The sequence below is a fragment of the Salvelinus namaycush genome, chromosome 27, assembly GCF_016432855.1.
Source record: "Salvelinus namaycush isolate Seneca chromosome 27, SaNama_1.0, whole genome shotgun sequence".
Lineage (NCBI taxonomy): Eukaryota > Metazoa > Chordata > Actinopteri > Salmoniformes > Salmonidae > Salvelinus > Salvelinus namaycush.
This window is the reverse complement of record NC_052333.1, coordinates 29,879,413-29,897,657: the sequence shown is the minus strand read 5'-3', so window position 1 is coordinate 29,897,657 and position 18,245 is coordinate 29,879,413. Positions and strand designations below refer to the sequence as shown.

At 40.1% G+C, this 18,245-nt stretch overlaps 1 protein-coding gene across 1 annotated transcript; it reads left to right on the top strand.

The window, feature by feature from the left end:
* The first annotated feature begins 1 nt into the window (after position 1).
* On the top strand, positions 2-16,314 carry LOC120022430. Its single transcript, XM_038966320.1, has 3 exons — positions 2-665; positions 8,718-8,782; positions 15,258-16,314. Exon 3 carries the CDS (start codon positions 15,258-15,260, stop codon positions 15,882-15,884), a length of 627 nt encoding a protein of 208 aa, XP_038822248.1. The 5' UTR covers positions 2-665; positions 8,718-8,782; the 3' UTR covers positions 15,885-16,314.
* Positions 16,315-18,245: the final 1,931 nt, after the last annotated feature.

Sequence of the window (18,245 nt, the reverse complement as noted above, 5' to 3'; positions counted from 1 at the left end):
TAGTATTGGCTAATGATAACAGAATTGTAAGCAACAGTGCATTTGCACATAATTCTGATTTTGAATGGTGTGCAAAGACAAGGTTTGACTATTGCTTATGAAGTACAGTTGCATCAGAGAAGAGACTTTGGACTTTGTATAACACCTGTTCAACTTAATGATCAGGATCAACATTGGAGTTTACTTGTTAGAGAACGCTAAGAGCACACAGTCGTAGCATTGTGGGGCAGACCTGAATTAGACACAGAATGTAGTATATTTGTATATTTTAGGGTCATACAATACATGTGAGGGTTCAAAATGTATTTTGTTGTAGTTTTGCTCTTGTTTGGGACACTTTCATCAGGGAACAGCAGTAAGAAGGATTTTACTTCTAGAAAATGTATCATAAGTGAAAATGCGGTTGCCCAACAGATTGACGGCACATTGAAATTCATAAAGGTCAGTGCGACCAATACAGCTACGATGGTGACGACTTCCTGGCCTTTGATGATGTCACTATGCAGTGGGTGGGCCCAGTTGTTAAAGCTCAGCTGATTAAGAGGAAGCGGGACGGGGTGCAGATCCTCAACCAGTACACCAAGGTTCTACCTGGGAAGGAGTGTGTGGACTGGCTTTCCAAATTCATGGCATATGGGGACAAAGAACCAAGGCTAATAAGGACTGTGAGTATTTACAAACAAGCTGCCATTTGAATGGTCATCTGAACCTTAAATAGTGTAAATGTGGATTACAGAAAAGAAACACTCCTGTTCTCTGTTAATTCCCTCTTTAGCCTTTTTCATAAGTACTCACAATCATCCCTACTGAATTGGTATGGTTAAGTCTTCCCCCCACCCCCTTTTTTGCATTGTACTTTAAAGTTAATCAATTATTTTGGCGTTTTAGTAAAATATCAACAGTAGGCTATGTAGCCTCCATTAGGATGTTGACTTTGAACCACTGCTCCTTGCTCTTGCGTGACTGAGTACCTTTTTCCCAGTAGTCTGCTGGCAGCTTCTCCCTCATCCAGTCCTGTTTGGGAATCTTCTTCTTTGCCACACTGTCATAGTAATCAATCTGTCTGTTGTTCGTCAGACCCATGGCAGTGAACTCATTGATACCAGGCAATTCTACTCTCTTTGACAGGGCAGTGTAGATGTAATTTAGCGACCATTTCTCCACTGGTCACAAAGAGTGAAACATGAGTTAGTTGTGACTCCTGAGTAGAGATAAAATGCTTCTTCAAAGACCAAAAGAATTGAGGACGATTGTTTTAAGGCAGGGTTTCCCAAACTTGGTCCTCGGGACCCCAAGGGGTTCACGTTTTGGTTTTTGCCCTAGCACTACACAGCAGATTCAAATAATTAAGTAATAATCTAGCTTTGATTATTTCAATCAGCTGTGTAGTGTTACTGCGAAAAACAAAACGTTCACCCCTTGGGGTCCCGAGGACCGAGTTTGGGAAATGCTGTTTAAAGGAATATCAAATTAATTGGAATTCTAAATGAAGGGATGATGGTGATAAAATGTACCTTAATCAAACTGTTACATTTTATATTATTTGTATTTAATAATCATTCAATTTTTTGTTCACCACTTAGCCTACAATGGTTGTTGAAAGAGACCAAACTAAAAAAACGGATCTTTGATCAACGAAATTGGACACTAGGCTAGTCGGCACCATAGCATTTCCAACCAATCAAACGGTCCTTTTCTGTTGCCAGGTGAGATAGTTTTCACAGGTGTACAGTCAGGTATAGTCAATGTACTTGGCAGCAACAGGCGAATAATATAATTGTAGCCTAATTATCAATACAGTTTTAAGAACTAAATAAAATGTTGAGACGTAGTTATTAAGTAACAAATTATTATTTTTGACAGTTCACGCACATTTCTTGTGTCAACAGAACAATAAATAACTTAATAAAACAACATTTTCACATGATAAAATAATTGAACATGAATTGTCAACATAATAATTTCTTAATATGATTTTTTTTTACTTAGCAACTCGGCAAAAAAACATTTAACTTACAGAAATAAACATTCTTACCGCTGTCCCCCGTCGAAAGTGTCGCAAAAAGGAACCAAGGTAAGACAAAATAAATTTTGAACGCACACATGAATGTTGAACGGCCCGAAAATAAGAAGACTAATATGCCTAAATAAAGTCTGCTTCAAATTTCCAGGTGAACTGGACATTGTGACAACAGAGTACCTTGGCTTTCACAACCAGGAGAGCTCTAGTCTTTCCTCATGGAACGTGGTCAAACAGGTCAAACAAGTTTGGTTGGTTATGTAAACTGTAACTGTACAATAGAAATCAAATTATGGTTCCAGCACCAATACATCTGGTAAGAAAAACATGAAAACACAAATGTTCATTTTCTATATATAAAATGTGATTCACAAAAATGTTATTCAAGTGAAAACACATTTCTTTTGGCACATTTTATTCTCACAAAGAATCCCACTACGATTTTCAAAAGATCAAAATGATCATAAACTAAGAACTTCATATCCAAGCCTATCTGATCAGAATCGTAAATGCTTGGAAGTGAATACATCCAGATTCACAGTATTTGTTGATTAACAAAACAGAATCACACGTTCTTTGGTTTGGATGTGCTGTCAGTCACTTTAATGTCTGAGAGAAAAGAGCAATAAAGTCATTATGGGAATGACTGCTTGCTCTTAATACTCAGGGCTATAGCTGCAGTAACAGTAGGAATTCTAATAACAATAATACAATCATTTAGATAACTCTATGAATTACAATATAAGTTAAATATTACCAGAGTCGTGGGTGGACAAGGACCCATTTCACGAACCTAAAGAAATAAATAGTAGTGGTGTGTTATTGTTACATGTCCATGTAGTCTCTTGATGTTGATATTTGTTGGGGTGTTTGGGGATGTTGGTTAATATATGGTTTGTAGTGTCAATGCCTGTAGTTGGATGCAGGGTGGTATGGCTGCTGCCACCTAATCTGTTAAGTGCTCAGATACTGTTTGTTATACAATCAACAACAATTGACACCAGAAAAAACTGCAACTTTTAAGAATGAGATTGGAGGCCATGATTGTATTACTTTTTTAAATGTAAAATAAAAGGATAAATTATGTTACCTCCATTAGCCAGCATTGCCTCCCTCTCTAGACGTTCGTTGCTGCCTTGACCTGGAACAGCAGAACTAACATCAGCACTTCCACAGTTTCAACTGCATTCACTATGTACTTAAGAAATATACAATAAAATAACTGACAATACTTTTTAATAACATTACCAGAGTCAGTGCTGCTAGCGCCATCTTTTATCACTGGGAAAAGATAATATTATCGATCTTTAATTAGATACAGATATACAGTATTGAGTGTTAAATCGGCTCATAGCCAATAGGCACATAGCCGCGTGATGTAGGTCTGCTGAGGGTGCTGCAGAACCCTGATTAAAAATAAATCATACAAATTGTGAATTTGGCCTTTATTTATGAGGCATTTCTAATTTATATTCTTGAAGGATCAATGGGTATGTATAATGAATTTATAAGTCCAAAAATGCATGTAGCAACGACAGATTTCCCCTTTAATTGTGAACTGCTTTACAACGCTGATATTCTGCATGATCGTTACAGATTGAATCGAGCTCTTAGAAAGGTGTCCAATAGATTTTCTTTACCTCATTACAAATCACATGGTAAACGTGATAACATATGAATCTTAGTTCTTACATCAACACATGAAACAATGAGTAGTTTACATGCACACTAATAATTCAATATTAAACTGATTATGGCAGAAGGCCAAGTATGGCATTAGTCATGTAAAAACCTTACTCTGCTTATCTTAATCGGCGTAAAATCATAATCGAAGTAAGCATACGCTGATTAAAACACCTGTTTTTCTGAGCAATCTTTCGAATTATTAGGACATGTAGAGCTTAATCGGCGTTCCAGCTGTGTATTTGATCTGCACATGTGCAGAACCGGGTAGCGCAACACCCCTCTATTATGCACGAGTGAAGTGAATGTTCCCTGAGACTGTGGTCTTGGGGAGAGCAGTTAGTGATATTCGTCAGTTTTAAGTATAAAAGTATCTGGATTAGGCCATAAACGGAGTTCCCAGATAAGTAAGGCCTGTTCATGTGTGTTTTTGACCTACGATTTACCACACACACCAGCACGCATGCACAACTTACCGGATACCGTGGGATTTATTTTGTGGGATCTTTTCAATTTGGTTTTAAATTGGGTATGCAGAATGATGGAAATGTTTGTAAAGGGTTTCGGAAGGACAGGGAAAGAAAAGGGCTATGAAATATTTATTGGTGTCAAATGCCCTGTATCCTGACTTTCTGGTGAGGCCTGATCAATCTCATTAGAAATGATCGAAACAGGTGGGATTTAATTATAAAATGAATAAGAAACACCAGTCTTACAATTACTTTATGAGATACTATTATTTCCTTATGGAGTTGTAAATCTAAGTTGATTGGTTATTCAATGTAATAATTTTTGAGTTAACATGCAGCGTTGTTGGTTTTTGAATCACGATGTGAAATGTGTTCAAAGGGGAAATTACCAGTTCCCTGGGGCTCTGGTCCTTGGGTAAATACACAAATGTATTTTGTTCAGTCTGCATATAGAAGGGTAAATATGTTAATAAGGGTTGACAGTTACTCCAAATGGATTGTAATATGTGTATTACTGATTTCACTTTTGTTTTTGTTTCAATACAAATTTCCCCAGATTGGGTCTGCTGGATTGTTGGGATACCCCCATGGGTTATGGTGCTAACTCCCTGATCTGGTAACTCTTCCAAGAGGTCGCCAGTAAAATAAGGGAGTATGAACAACATTTTGAAATGGTTTCAACAGTAACAGTATGTTGTTATGCTCTTTGACATTTGTCGTAGAGATAAGGTTATTAAGAAAATTGGGAATGTAATAATTTGTCATATAGTCAATGCTTGTCTGGATTTCCTGAATCAGAAACGAATTGAACTAAACTTTTGTTCTGATCTGTCCTCTCTTGTGGTTATCATGGAAGGTGATGTCAGATTGTGTCTTAATACATGATAGGAATAATTTGACCACAAACAGTGTGTGTGAACCTCAAAACCCTCCCTAACCGGCTGAAGAAAGAGCGACAAAGAAGTTCAATGCGATAGTAACAACACTCCTATCTGAGTCCGAGCCATTAACCTGGATACAGGCGGAAGGACTGCGCCATGAGTCCTGAGACCGCGCATGTGGAGTGAGCATGGAGAGATAACATTCAAACTTCTCTCAAGCTCCTGGTGTACAGGTGGGAGACATGGACCTAACAAAATGGTGGTAGCGGCTCAGGTGAGAGACTCGTATGTGGGAAAAACAGATGACTTTATATTGAAATTGGGGCATTACCAAGGGCCATCAAATGTGACAGGCATGAGTCACAAATGTGCCGTTGGGAAGGAGGAAGTGCCAAGAGGAAGGGGAGGAGGGGTGATATTAAGGAAGGTCTACACACTGCGAATGATTTAGACTAAGAATGCATTGAGATACCGATATTTCATTACCATGCCACTCGAGACAGGAAAACAGGGACAAAGGGGGGTTGTAATGAGAAGTGTTATTACCGGCAATAATAGGTCCCGTTTATAAATGTACATTCTAACCGTGATGATGTGTGCTAGGTTGAGAAGCTCGATTTGGAGTGATAGACTCAAAGTAAAGCACTAAAGACTGTCATTCTGAATTTGGGTTGGATCATTTCTAAAATGTTTTAGCTATGTTTCGGCTACAGCGAGAGAGTTGCTCTCAAACTGTGAGGGGTGGGTGCACTGCCCAAATGTATTAGGCCTAGGGAGGCTGTATAAACCTTATCTTTAAGTGTCCTCCAATAGGGAGGTTGCTAGAGAACTCACTGGATGATAGCTTGGGTCAACTATTTTTAATTTAATTATATATATTTTTTTTTACCATGTCATCAGAATTTGTATGTTAAATCGCATCAGTACATATAGATTGCTCGATGATACGGTACAATTAATTGCATACAAGGCTCATAGTCTGTGTCTTGCATTAACACCCAAGGATGAAGATGAAGGAGACGGGCATGGAGACCAGCATGACATGGGCATAGCACGTAAAGGATGGGCGGTTCTGTCCCCAGTTGTAGTAGCATCAAGGGTGGTGTGAAATTATTAAACATGTATTTTCTCTTTTCCCTGTTTAAGTCAATATGTTTTTAGGTTTCGTGGAACACAGAGTGATCATTGTTCCAAAGGAGGGACTGATGTATATATTTTAGTATGTTTATAACTTTAGAAGTGCATTAGGAGTAGTGACCATGGTGCATTAGAAGTAGTGACCATGGTGCATTAGGAGTAGTGACCATGGTGCATTAGAAGTAGTGACCATGGTGCATTAGGAGTAGTGACCATGGTGCATTAGAAGTAGTGACCATGGTGCATTAGAAGTAGTGACCATGGTGCATTAGGAGTAGTGACCATGGTGCATTAGAAGTAGTGACCATGGTGCATTAGAAGTAGTGACCATGGTGCATTAGAAGTAGTGACCATGTGTTATGGGTTAGATGGAACGATATACGTGCAAATGTATCTGTAGCAGGAGGCGAGGTACACATGAGGTCTGCGTTTGAGACAGAAGGTTTACATAAGGCTGTTAAGTGGGATTGAATGTGACTGAGGTGAAGATCTGTGGGGGCTTATAAATTGAGGTCGGGGTGATAGTGGTATCATCCCCAGAGACTATGTATATTGTTACAGGAGATAGCTCGTAGGAGAGGGAGGACAGCTAACTGCACAATGTAGGGACTATTACACATACCCAGATCATGGTGAAAGTAGCAGAGATAGTGTTGGAATTTCAGACACTTTCGGGAAACCTGTGACTCAGAGTTTTGTTAGGTTGGATATTCTTCCAACGTCATTGATCTCTTTCCCTTTTATAACAGCCAAACAGACAGCGAACAATTGACAGATTCCATGCAGTAGTTATTCTCACGGCAGTCGCTATAGGGACAATAACTGAAGGAGGCGATAGTAACAGCATGGAATTGGACTACGGCGCAAATTGGGGATTTTGAGGTGTGCGTCATGGGCAGTGTTAGTAGTAGCAGGGGTTACTGTAGTAGCATTGTTGGGAGAGTCTATGTTGTCAGGAAATGACCCATGTGTTGCAGTGTGCATATTCCCAGGTGAAAGCGGCACATGAGGAGCAGGAGATAAACGAGAACACGGGCTGAATTCTGGAGATTGAGTGTACATCAAGATACACTAGGAGGGGGGTGTTGGGACAGCGTTGGTCTGGTCTACACACAGTACTCCTTACAGCACCTGCAGCGATAAGGAAGCGGAGCTAAAGAGAGAGAGAGAAAGAGTAGATTCCACTATAGACATGCAGATGGGTTGGGTCTTGGAGCTACTTTAACCACCATAGTTGGGTTGGGTTAGTTGCTTTAATGCATCAGATGAAAGGATAGATGTTGGGGTAATTGTACTCTGGACAACATTCTGGAGGCATTGATGTGAAAGCATATACAGTGCTGGGTTACCTCAAGAGGATGTAGCGTTGATTAGGGATACGCATTTGCCTATCAGGTGACGTGCCTATCAGGTGGCAATGGAGGAGGAAGGAGATGGGGAACAAATTGAAAATGACATGGCTTGGGAACACCTCTTGGATCCTGTGGTCTGACGGGGAAGGAGGGTGTCCCTCAGTCCAGAGGCGCCCCTCAGTCCAGAGGCGCCCCTCAGTCCAGAGGAGCCCCTCAGTCCAGTGCTGCCCTCTACTAGGGTCTCCAATCCGGGGTCGGTGGCGAGGGTCGCCACTCCTAAGGTGCCACATAAGTGGGCCGAGAATATGGTGGAGTGGGGTCCACGTCCTGCTCCAGAGCCGCCACCGCGGTAAATGCCCACCCAGACCCTCCCCTATAGGTTCAGGTTTTGAGGTCGGAGTCCACACCTTTGGGGGGGGGGGGGGGTACTGTCACGTTCTGACCTTAGTTCCTTTTTTACGTCTTTATTTTAGTTTGGTCAGGGTGTGAGTTGGGCTGGGCATTCTATGTTGTTTTTCTATGTTTTGTTCTGTATTTATATTTCTATGTGTTTGGCCTAGTATGGTTCTCAATCAGAGGCAGGTGTCAGTCGTTGTCTCTGATTGGGAGCCATATTTAGGTAGCCTGTTTTCTATTGTGTTTTGTGGGTGATTGTTTCCTGTGTTAGTACCATACTGTACTGTTTCGGTTTTCATTTATTCTCTTGTTCTTTTGTATTTTGTATTCATTCTTATTATAAGATATTATGGATATGTACCACGCTGCATTTTGGTCCCCCTCTCCTTCCACCAACGAAAGCCGTTACACTCAAAGCCTCTGAACCTGAGGAGCAGCGAGTTCTCCACAGAGAGCTTCAGGGTCACCTGGACTCACCTGGACCCCAACCAGAGGAGGAGACACTAAAGAATTATTTCTGTCTGTCTAGTTTTCTGTCTATCTGTCTGGTTTACTGTCTGTGTCTAATTTTCTGTCTGTCTGTCTGTCTATTTTTCTGTCTGTCTGTCTGGTTTCTGTCTGTCTGTCTCTGTTTGTTTTTTCTTCTATTCCCTACTGAAATGAATCTCCCTCTCTCTCTCTCTCTCACTCTTTTTCTCTCTCCATGGTGAATATTCTGGTGAATGGTAACATGAACACCTACCTTCTAACTGGACTGATTCCCAACACTGAATACAAGGTGGCCGTGTCCTCCATCTTCAGAGACAAGTTCGAAAGTGACGCCATGACCATCAAAGTCAACAGGTAAACTACAGGATATGTAACTAATGCAACCATTCTCAAGGACTTACTGCAGACCTATAATTACAAAGTCGCATTAACTTTGTAATTGCACTTTTGAACTTTGAGCATAACAAGGCCAATGTAGTTGATTATAGCTGAGTATGTATGGTGATACTATTAGGTAACGTTTAGGTGAATAAAGACTGTGGGGTTTACCAAACAATTACACAAAAAGGCAGCAGGGTTTACCAAAAAATTATTAACCATGAACCATTTAGAAATAACTCATGTTTGTTTTCATTGCAAAGGTTGCTTTGATCACTTATCATAAATCATGTGGTACATTAGTCATAAACAGGACAGACAGAGGAGTTACTGTAGTTCTGATCCAGAACAGGTTTGTCAAGGAAGTAAAACACTGAAGAATAACAAGCATGCTGTTTGACACAATGAACCTAGGTGTACTTCACATACTTTCTAGGTGTACTTCACATACTTTCTAGGTGTACTTCACATACTTTCAGCTTTAGTATTAAGATCGACAAGGATAAGATCATCCTTCAAGATCAAAACAACTTACTTGTTGTCATGCTCCTACACAAGCCACATACAGTAGAGGAGCATTATTGTGACAGAATACAATGACTTTGGAAAAAGTAAAACATTTTGTTTAAGTTCAATTTTTGTTTTTGGTGCTGCTCTATGGACATTATTGAAGACCGAACGCCCACAATGATGACGCCATACCCATTGAACCCATTTTTTTACAATCACATACTTCCTCACTAACACACAGGCATTGATGGTTGTGCTATTGTACACATTTAAAGATATCCATTACAAAGCTTAAGTGTCCCACTTTGCTAAGTGTCCCACTTAACCAAAACTCACCCTAATGGCGTATGGTTTATCTAATAATGGGTGTATATTGCTATATCCATTTTTTTACCTCAACAGAATGGGCTTCTTTCTAGTTATTTTACCACCTGAATTTAAGGGGATTTGTCGCTACATAAACACACTCAGAAAGAAAACAGTTGTAAGGCATTTCATGTTTGCCAAAGATCAGGGGTGAAAGTAAGGCGGTAAGGTCCAGTGCGTCGTCCCGGCAAAATAAATAGTGGGGGTACGCCGTACCTGTAAAACGTGAGCCTATCACAATTAATACAACATCCCTCAAAAATATAGGCTATTACACCATTATCTAACATTACTGCATGTCAGCCGCATGAAACATTTTCCAATTAACATGGTGGTCTATGCTCCAAATTGCATTGTGGTTTGAGGAGAACACTTACATTTTGTCAAGGTGGAGATGAGAGGCCGAGACGCTGGAGGTCAATTCGGAGTCTGAGGACCACGTGGACAACAGTGGATGCATCAATTCAGGCTACAAGTGTAGGCCTAATGACAATGGCAGTACACGTACACAATACACATAGGTGTTTTGTAATAGGTGTCTCTTTCCATTCATCAAATTGCGGCTGCACAGTGCATTGTCGGGGTTTGGATGCTGAAATGATTTAGTGAGTGGACGAATGTGCGCGGATAGCCTACAGGAGCGCCTTTGTTAAGCGATTGTTTGGCAATCAGATGAAAACCTCCTGACTGGTTGTGGTTATTCCACATTAAAAGGCATAGGCGGCATGTCCATAAGGCTAGGGGAAGCTACGCTTTCACTAAAGTAAATATAATTAAATTGCTAAAATTATATAGCCTAATTAGCTTACTCCTGTCTATACAGAAAGAAATAAAATAATTGAAAATCGGATACTACACCAGAAAGCATGATTTGGCCTACAGTTGGAAGCATGTTGGGCAGCACAATAGATTATTGTTGAGTTGCGACTGTCAGTGAAAAGCAGAGACCCAGCAATGCATATCATATTATTTATTTCAATTGAATGATTTCCTTATATGAACTGTAAGTCGGTAAAATCGTTGACATTTTTTCATCTTGTGTTTATATTTTTGTTCAGTATATAATAATGCTATGGTAAATTTAAGCATTTTATGATTATTCCGCATGACTACTTGTTTTGTTCCACAGTTTGTCATGGTTGTTATGATATGGTATCAATATCAATGTGCACATAGTTTAGAGTTTCAAGTTTTAATGTAATGTGCACAAGTACAGTGAAATGCCTTTCTTGCAAGCTCTAAACCCAACAATGCAGTAATCAAGAACAAGATGTATAGATGATATTGTGCACAGTGAGTGCCAGGAAATGTGTGTGTGCAATATCAAGTAACCCAACCCCACCCCTAATATGACAATATGAGGTCTTTGTACTTTAATAAATGGTCTTTATTAACTAATGGAAACATAGGATGTCTTTTATTTACTCGTTGTCTAAAAGCATTTTTCAACAGATCAGATAGCTGAAGTAAATTCCTATCAGTCAAATTGGAGAAGTCATACCTTACTAGACTGCTTTTAACAGACCTGGTTTAGTTAGGATCATGCTACAATCCTCTTAGACATGCTCTGGATCTTTGGCAATTAGGAAGTATTTTTTAAACCTCCTGCTTTGGGCTGGATGTTTCAATGTGTAGTTCATACATGCATAATCTATGAGCAGAATTACTGTTTTACCTCAATCGGCCACAAAATCCCTAGTTTGAAAGCGACTGTTTTCTGGAAGCCCACATGGGCCAGCCCCCTAGCAATTCGAGTTTCAGCCAATGAGCTTCAGCCCCTTTCCCATTTGAGTAACAGCTAGCAAGATGCACACACAGCAGAGCAAGAGAGGGAGCACATAAACTCAGCAAAAAAAGAAACGTCCCTTTTTCAGGACCCTGTCTTTCAAAGATAATTCGTAAAAATCCAAATAACTTCACAGATCTTCATTGTAACCGAGGCCTGTACTCTTTCCCATGCTTGTTCAATGAACCATAAACAATTAATGAACATTGTCGTGGCAATTTCCTGTTTACCAAATGAGGAGAGTTACAAACCACACACCAGTCAGAGTTATACTTAAACTTAATCTTTTAATAATATGAGCTTCACCATAGCCCTTTGACTCTCAGATCAATTCAGTGTCTATAATGAATTCTGAGAGTGCCTACAAAAGAATACCAAGATCTTTTATAGCCAAGATACACCCCTCTCAACTTACATGACGAACCACAGATCTTAGGAAAACTTCATAAAGGGCCTTTTACTTGAGAAAGGAGTATCCCATAGCCAGATAGCATTAGCTATAAATTATCGTTCAGTTTGGTCTCTAAGACGAGGTTCTAATCTCGTCCCTGGTACTTCATAGTACCAAAACATTACCTCATCCAAGGCATAACTCAATTGTCAACTCTATTTTCTCCCATCTCAAGTAAACCTCACTCCTGGACAAGCTCACTGAGGGGAGTGAGCCTCTAGGTCATATACTAGCTCAAGATAAGTGCAACATCAGAGGGGACATACAATGGTTCCAGACACTGCCATACTCCTCCCCCCAATGGGAAAAGGAGGGAGTGACTGGCGTACAGACATTGTGGAGACAACTAACTGGTTCCCCATTAATCACGCCATCCCTTCACATGGTTTAAAAATAGGTAAAGACACATTCACATAAGAAGACAATGTTCCATTCTGTCCTCCTCCCCTTCTGATATTCTGCATAGCACCAGATGGTTTAACAGATACATTCACATATGAAGACAAGCCTGACCTCTCCCCTCTCTGGGCCCCAAGTGATTTTTCCCTAGCAGAGAAGGGAAAAGTGCAACTGCCAACAGTATAGTCCAAAGGGAGACATTCTAATGACAAGTATCTCACATAAGCATATTATGTAAATAAAACATCTTATTTATCCATGTTACCCAAGTAATTCTGATTCATCCCCCACAACATGTACCTGTGGAACAGTCGTTAAGACACTAACAGCTTACAGACGGTAGGCAATTAAGGTCACAGTTATGAAAACTTAGGACACTAAAGAGGCCTTTCTCCTGACTCTGAAAAACCCCAAAAGAAAGACGCCCAGGGTCCCTGCTCATCTGCGTGAACGTGCCTTAGGCATGCTGCAAGGAGGCATGAGGACTGCAGATGTGGCCAGGGCAATAAATTGCAATGTCCGTACTGTGAGACGCCTAAGACAGCGCTACAGGGAGACAGGACGGACAGCTGATCGTCCTCGCAGTGGCAGACCACGTGTAACAACACCTGCACAGGATCGATACATCCGAACATCACACCTGCAGGATGGCAACAACAACTGCCCGAGTTACACCAGGAACGCACAATCCCTCCATCAGTGCTCAGACTGTCCGCAATAGGCTGAGAGAGGCTGAACTGAGGGCTTGTAGGCCTCACCAGACATCACCGGCAACAACGTCGCCTATGGGCACAAACCCACCGTCGCTGGACCAGACAGGACTGGCAAAAAGTGCTCTTCACTGACGAGTCGCGGTTTTGTCTCACCAGGGGTGATGGTCAGATTCGCGTTTATCGTTGAAGGAATGAGCGTTACACCGAGGCCTGTACTCTGGAGCGGGATCGATTTCGATTTGTGCGTGATTCCTGCAAGACAGGAATGTCATGGCCAGCGAAAAGCTCGGATCTCAATCCCATTGAGCACGTCTGGGACCTGTTGGATCGGAGGGTGAGGGCTAAGGCCATTCCCCCCAGAAATGTCCGGGAACTTGCAGGTGCCTTGGTGGAAGAGTGGGGTAACATCTCACAGCAAGAACTGGCAAATCTGGTGCAGTCCATGAGGAGGAGATGCACTGCAGTACTTAATGCAGCTGGTGGCCACACCAGATACTGTTTGTTAATATTGATTTTGACCCCCCCTTTGTTCAGGGACACATTATTCCATTTCTGTTAGTCACATGTCTGTGGAACCTGTTCAGTTTATGTCGCAGATGTTGAATCTTGTTATGTTCATACAAATATTTACACATGTTAAGTTTGCTGAAAATAAACGCAGTTGACAGTGAGAGGACATTTCTTTTTTTGCTGAGTTTGTGTGACAGAGCAAGCAATTTTCAGGAAACACTTTTGGCTCGTGAGCACTACTTTCAGAACTACTGGCTAAAAAGTATACAAAAGTACAGGACAATCTCTTTAAAAGGAGAATTTACTAAGCACAGAGGACTGTCCTCTGTGAGAATAACCGCTCTGTTAAGTAATTAATTTAATCTATAGTTTGGGTGTGACCTCAATAAACCACTTATGATTGTGTCGTGGAAATTCTTACACAGTGTCGTGGAAATTACCACGAGGGACACTCAAAGTCAATCTTAAATGAATCATTGTTTATTGTCAGCGCGCTGGAGAGGTTCCAACAAACTTAATGCACCATAATGATTTTTACATGGCAAACAGAAAGCAAAAGAGAAGTTATCTTTCGTGTTGGAATTTCCGACATAGTTGGTGTTGTATGATCGTTATAGTAGTCTGGTTTTATGACGTTTTTACATAAATAGTTCAATTGAGAAAAGTGACTGATCCAGAGTATTTATGAATTATGTCTGTAATGATTGGGATTATGTCAGGAACCTGTCACACCCGCTCTCCCTCTCTGGCGCCAGACTGCCTACATTACGCACACCTGTCACCATCATTACGCACAGCTGTGTAATTTTGGACTCACCTGTACTCCATTACTTAGTTGATTACCCCCTCTATATTGGTCTGCTCCTCACTTTATTCCCTTTGTCAGTATTCATGTCGTTATGTTTTCTTGTCCAGACGCTGTCCCGTTCCATTCCATGTCCGATAATTATTAAATGTTAACTCCCTGTACCGGCTTCTCGTCGATCCTTACAAAACCGGACAATGGAATTCTTTCAGCTGTGTCTGTGTCCTCCCTGTGAGATGACCTTAATGACTGAGACCTTAATGAGGTTTCTTTAAATCCTAATGAATCACTTCACAATCAAGCACAATAATTGGACACTTTAGAGTCCATCAGTTAAGTAAGACTTGTTTCCAAGCCAGAAGAATGTAGATGTCAGAGTTACGTTACACTTGTGTGTCAAGGGCTCGATTAACCAATCACGATGCTGTCAGCTGATAAACTCTTAATTTATGGGGTATTTAAAAGGTCAGGGTGATGTCAAGGCAGAAACACAAACTCTACAAGGTAAGCCAATGGATATATCAATGCTAATGTGGTTGGTATTAGGTGTGGATGTTGATATTCTGTTTATTTCTGTGTACTAATATGTACAGCAGGTACATATGATTCAGTGCTTACATAGTAAATGGTTCTAACTAAATATCTGTAGAAATCTGTGCTGCTGTCCTATCTTATCTAACCCACTTAGTGCTATTTCAGGGTAAAATAATATTTTTGTGTGGGAAGAAGGAATGGTGTTATGATGTGAATCTTCTTTGTTGCCCCACACAGTTAATTTTGTATTATTCTTGAATAGGGCCCTAAGAATCAGGGCTTGCAAATATCTGGATGGTTTGCAATTCATGATGCATTGACTCTTTTTCCTTTTGTGATTTATTTCACAACTACTTTATCTTTCCAACAACTTATAGATGAGATTATCTTCGTTCCTTCTCTGTGCCTCTCAGCCGATGATCACTCTTTTGTCACTGGCTCTGCTGGTTCCCATCCCAGTGGCACACGGGCACCCCCACTTCCCCCTTGCCATCTTGCCCACATTGGAGAACCCTGAGTGGGAGGCTGACTTACTCCAGCTCCAGGCCTCCCTCGATGTCCCAGGGGCTGTAGCTGCGGCGGGCCTCCGCTCTTGGGGACCGCTGCTGGAGCTGGGACCAGAGGACCCACGTCTGGGCCTGCTCAGGGAGCTGATGGCAGAGAATGGCTGGGGACAGAAGGGCATGATGAGGGGGGATCTGGAGAGGAGGTCGCTGGGTCCCTTCCCCGGCCACCCTATGGAAACTCTGCACTACCAAGAGGGGGAAGAGGAAGGCGAGGGGGGAAGAAAGAGGAATGAGGCTATCACGTCCATCATCGGCGGGCTGCAGGCTTTCAATAAAGAGAAAGGAGGCTTTGGGTTCCGGAAGGAAGTAACAAAGGAGGGAGGGGTCGGGAAAAAGAGGAGGCGCTCGGACTTCTGGAGTTTGGGGAACTTGGAAAAGCGTAAGGTAGAGGATGAAGATGATGAAGGGAGGGATGAGTTGACAGTAGAGATGTACTGATTGACACCTATGTCAGAGCAATCAATCATTACATTATGATGAGATGTGTATCATCAGAGAAAAAGAGAAAGTTTACCAAGTGGTCAGAAAATGTCTGTTAATGTAAAATACAAAGTCTCATAATTGTTACATAATACAATGATTGAGGTTATGTGAATGTTTATTTTATGTTGTCCATGATTTAAGCTATCCATTCCAACCTACAATGAAAAATCACAGTATTTTGATAGCGTTTTTATATTTTATTTAAAATTAATTGCATTACAATAACAAATGAACATAGGATATCACTACAAGTATATTTTCTCATAAGAAACATACAATAACATTAAAGTAAAGCAAATAAATAAAAATCACTTCACATGAATTGTTAGTGACAACAGTTTCAAAAGTGTAAGCACCTCAAATAAAATAAAGATAAGGGGTTTCATTTGTTTTTTGTTATTGACTCAGAGATTTAATTAAATATTTGATTTCAAGTAAAAATATGTTAGAATATTTTCATAGCCGTGGCTATATTTTTCTTCAGTATGACGCCACAGGCTACAGCCACGGAAACGTCCCACGCTCTATTTTACCTGACAACAGCTAGGTTTATTTCAGCCCTCAAATTATTGGATAGAAATACTCTTCAAACTCCTAGGAAGATATTCAAAGGACAGTCGTGAAGGAGCTTTCCATCGACATATTATTTTTAAAATAGGGATATATCTTTAAAAAACGTCTGTAGTGTAATTAGCTAGATGTATAGACCTAATTTGATGCTTTTTGTTGTATATTTTTCACTAGAACGTATTTGCCAGAGCCAAAGCGGTAAATGGTGTACTCGAATATCAAAGCGAAAGTGAAAATGTACAGCAGGCGTGGTAAAGAATAATAAAAATATATACTTTTAAAATCGCTTACCATATAAACTGCTGCGGTCTACTATCATAATAGTCTACTTGTTGTAATTGCATTATAGCATTTGTAGTCTACTTTTATGCGCGTTCCTCCATACATTGTGTCGACGACTGGAAAGCTATTGCGCACTTACATGCCAGGCACGGTGCAATAACACACATTTGTAAGGAAACCGATCAAATACATCAATTAGCGTTTGTACTTTGCTTAGAATAGCCAGACATAACATGATCTACTTTTTTTTTTAAATCACAAAGTTAAAGATGTGCAAAGAAGATTTATATTTGTAATGTGTTTGCAATTTTACAGTAGCCTATATACTGATATTGACTATTGCAATTTTACACATTTGTTTAGCAGCAGCTACTCTTCCTGGGGTCCACAAAAAAACAAAACAATTTCAGATGTTATTGCGGGTGTAGCGAAATGCTAGAAGCAAAGCGGCAATGTCTGTCGGCACCATCTTGCCTCTTCATTCTCTTCAATTTATGTATTCTGTTGTACATTTCATTGTTTTACTGTTACAGTGGATGTTACTGTATGGCGAGGCATCTTTAAGGTAATTGTATCATTCTTCAGGGATTATAACTAGACTTGTACTAGATCAGGGTTATATAAACCTAGCGGTATATGTTGATATGTTTTTATATCCCTGACCAATCAATGATATACTCATATTTTAAGTAACATTTCAAAAGAGTTATAGACAAACATTGCAAATACCCAAATAAGCCAGTGAATGGTTTTGAAATGGGCCCTAGATTGAAATAAAAATCATAACAAATTATATTTTAAGTAATATTTTGATTAACTTAAACGCATTTTCTCCATAACACATTTGTGTGTTTCATGAGTGTTTTTAACATATTGTATATCTTGTTTTAAGATCCTGCAAATATATGTAAAAATTGTGTTGTTTAATATTGTAGAGCATTGTTAATACTTGGGGTATTTGTAATATCATTTGTTATGATTGTTTATTTCAACCTAGGGCCCATTTCATAACCGTTCACTGGGTTACCAGGCTAAGACAAAGCTACACTCTTGAATTAATATGCAGTGGAGTTTCTTTTAATATCACATTTTAAACATTGATTTATGGAGAACACAAATAATTCCAACATGCAGCCTTGAAGGTCAAGACAAATATTTTTTCTCTTATGCCAGAAACCTAGTCAGTGTTTTTTAATGAATAGGGTCTCTATGTGTGAGGGTTCATGTGAGGGTTCATAATGTACTTTGTCGTAATTTTGCTCTTGTTTGAGACACTTTCAACGGTGAACAGCGGTAAGAATGATTTCACTTCAAGAAGTATTCAGACCCCTTGACTTTTTCCATATTTTGTTACGTTACAGCCTTATTCTAAAATGGATAAAAAAATATACAAAAATCCTCAGCAATCTAAACACAATATCCCATAATGACAAAGCGAAAACGTGTTTTTAGAAATTTTAGAAA

Coding starts and splice junctions, on each gene's coding strand:
- LOC120022430 (XM_038966320.1), top strand. CDS start 15,258: ATGAGATTATCTTCGTTCCTTCTCTGTGCCTCTCAGCCGATGATCACT.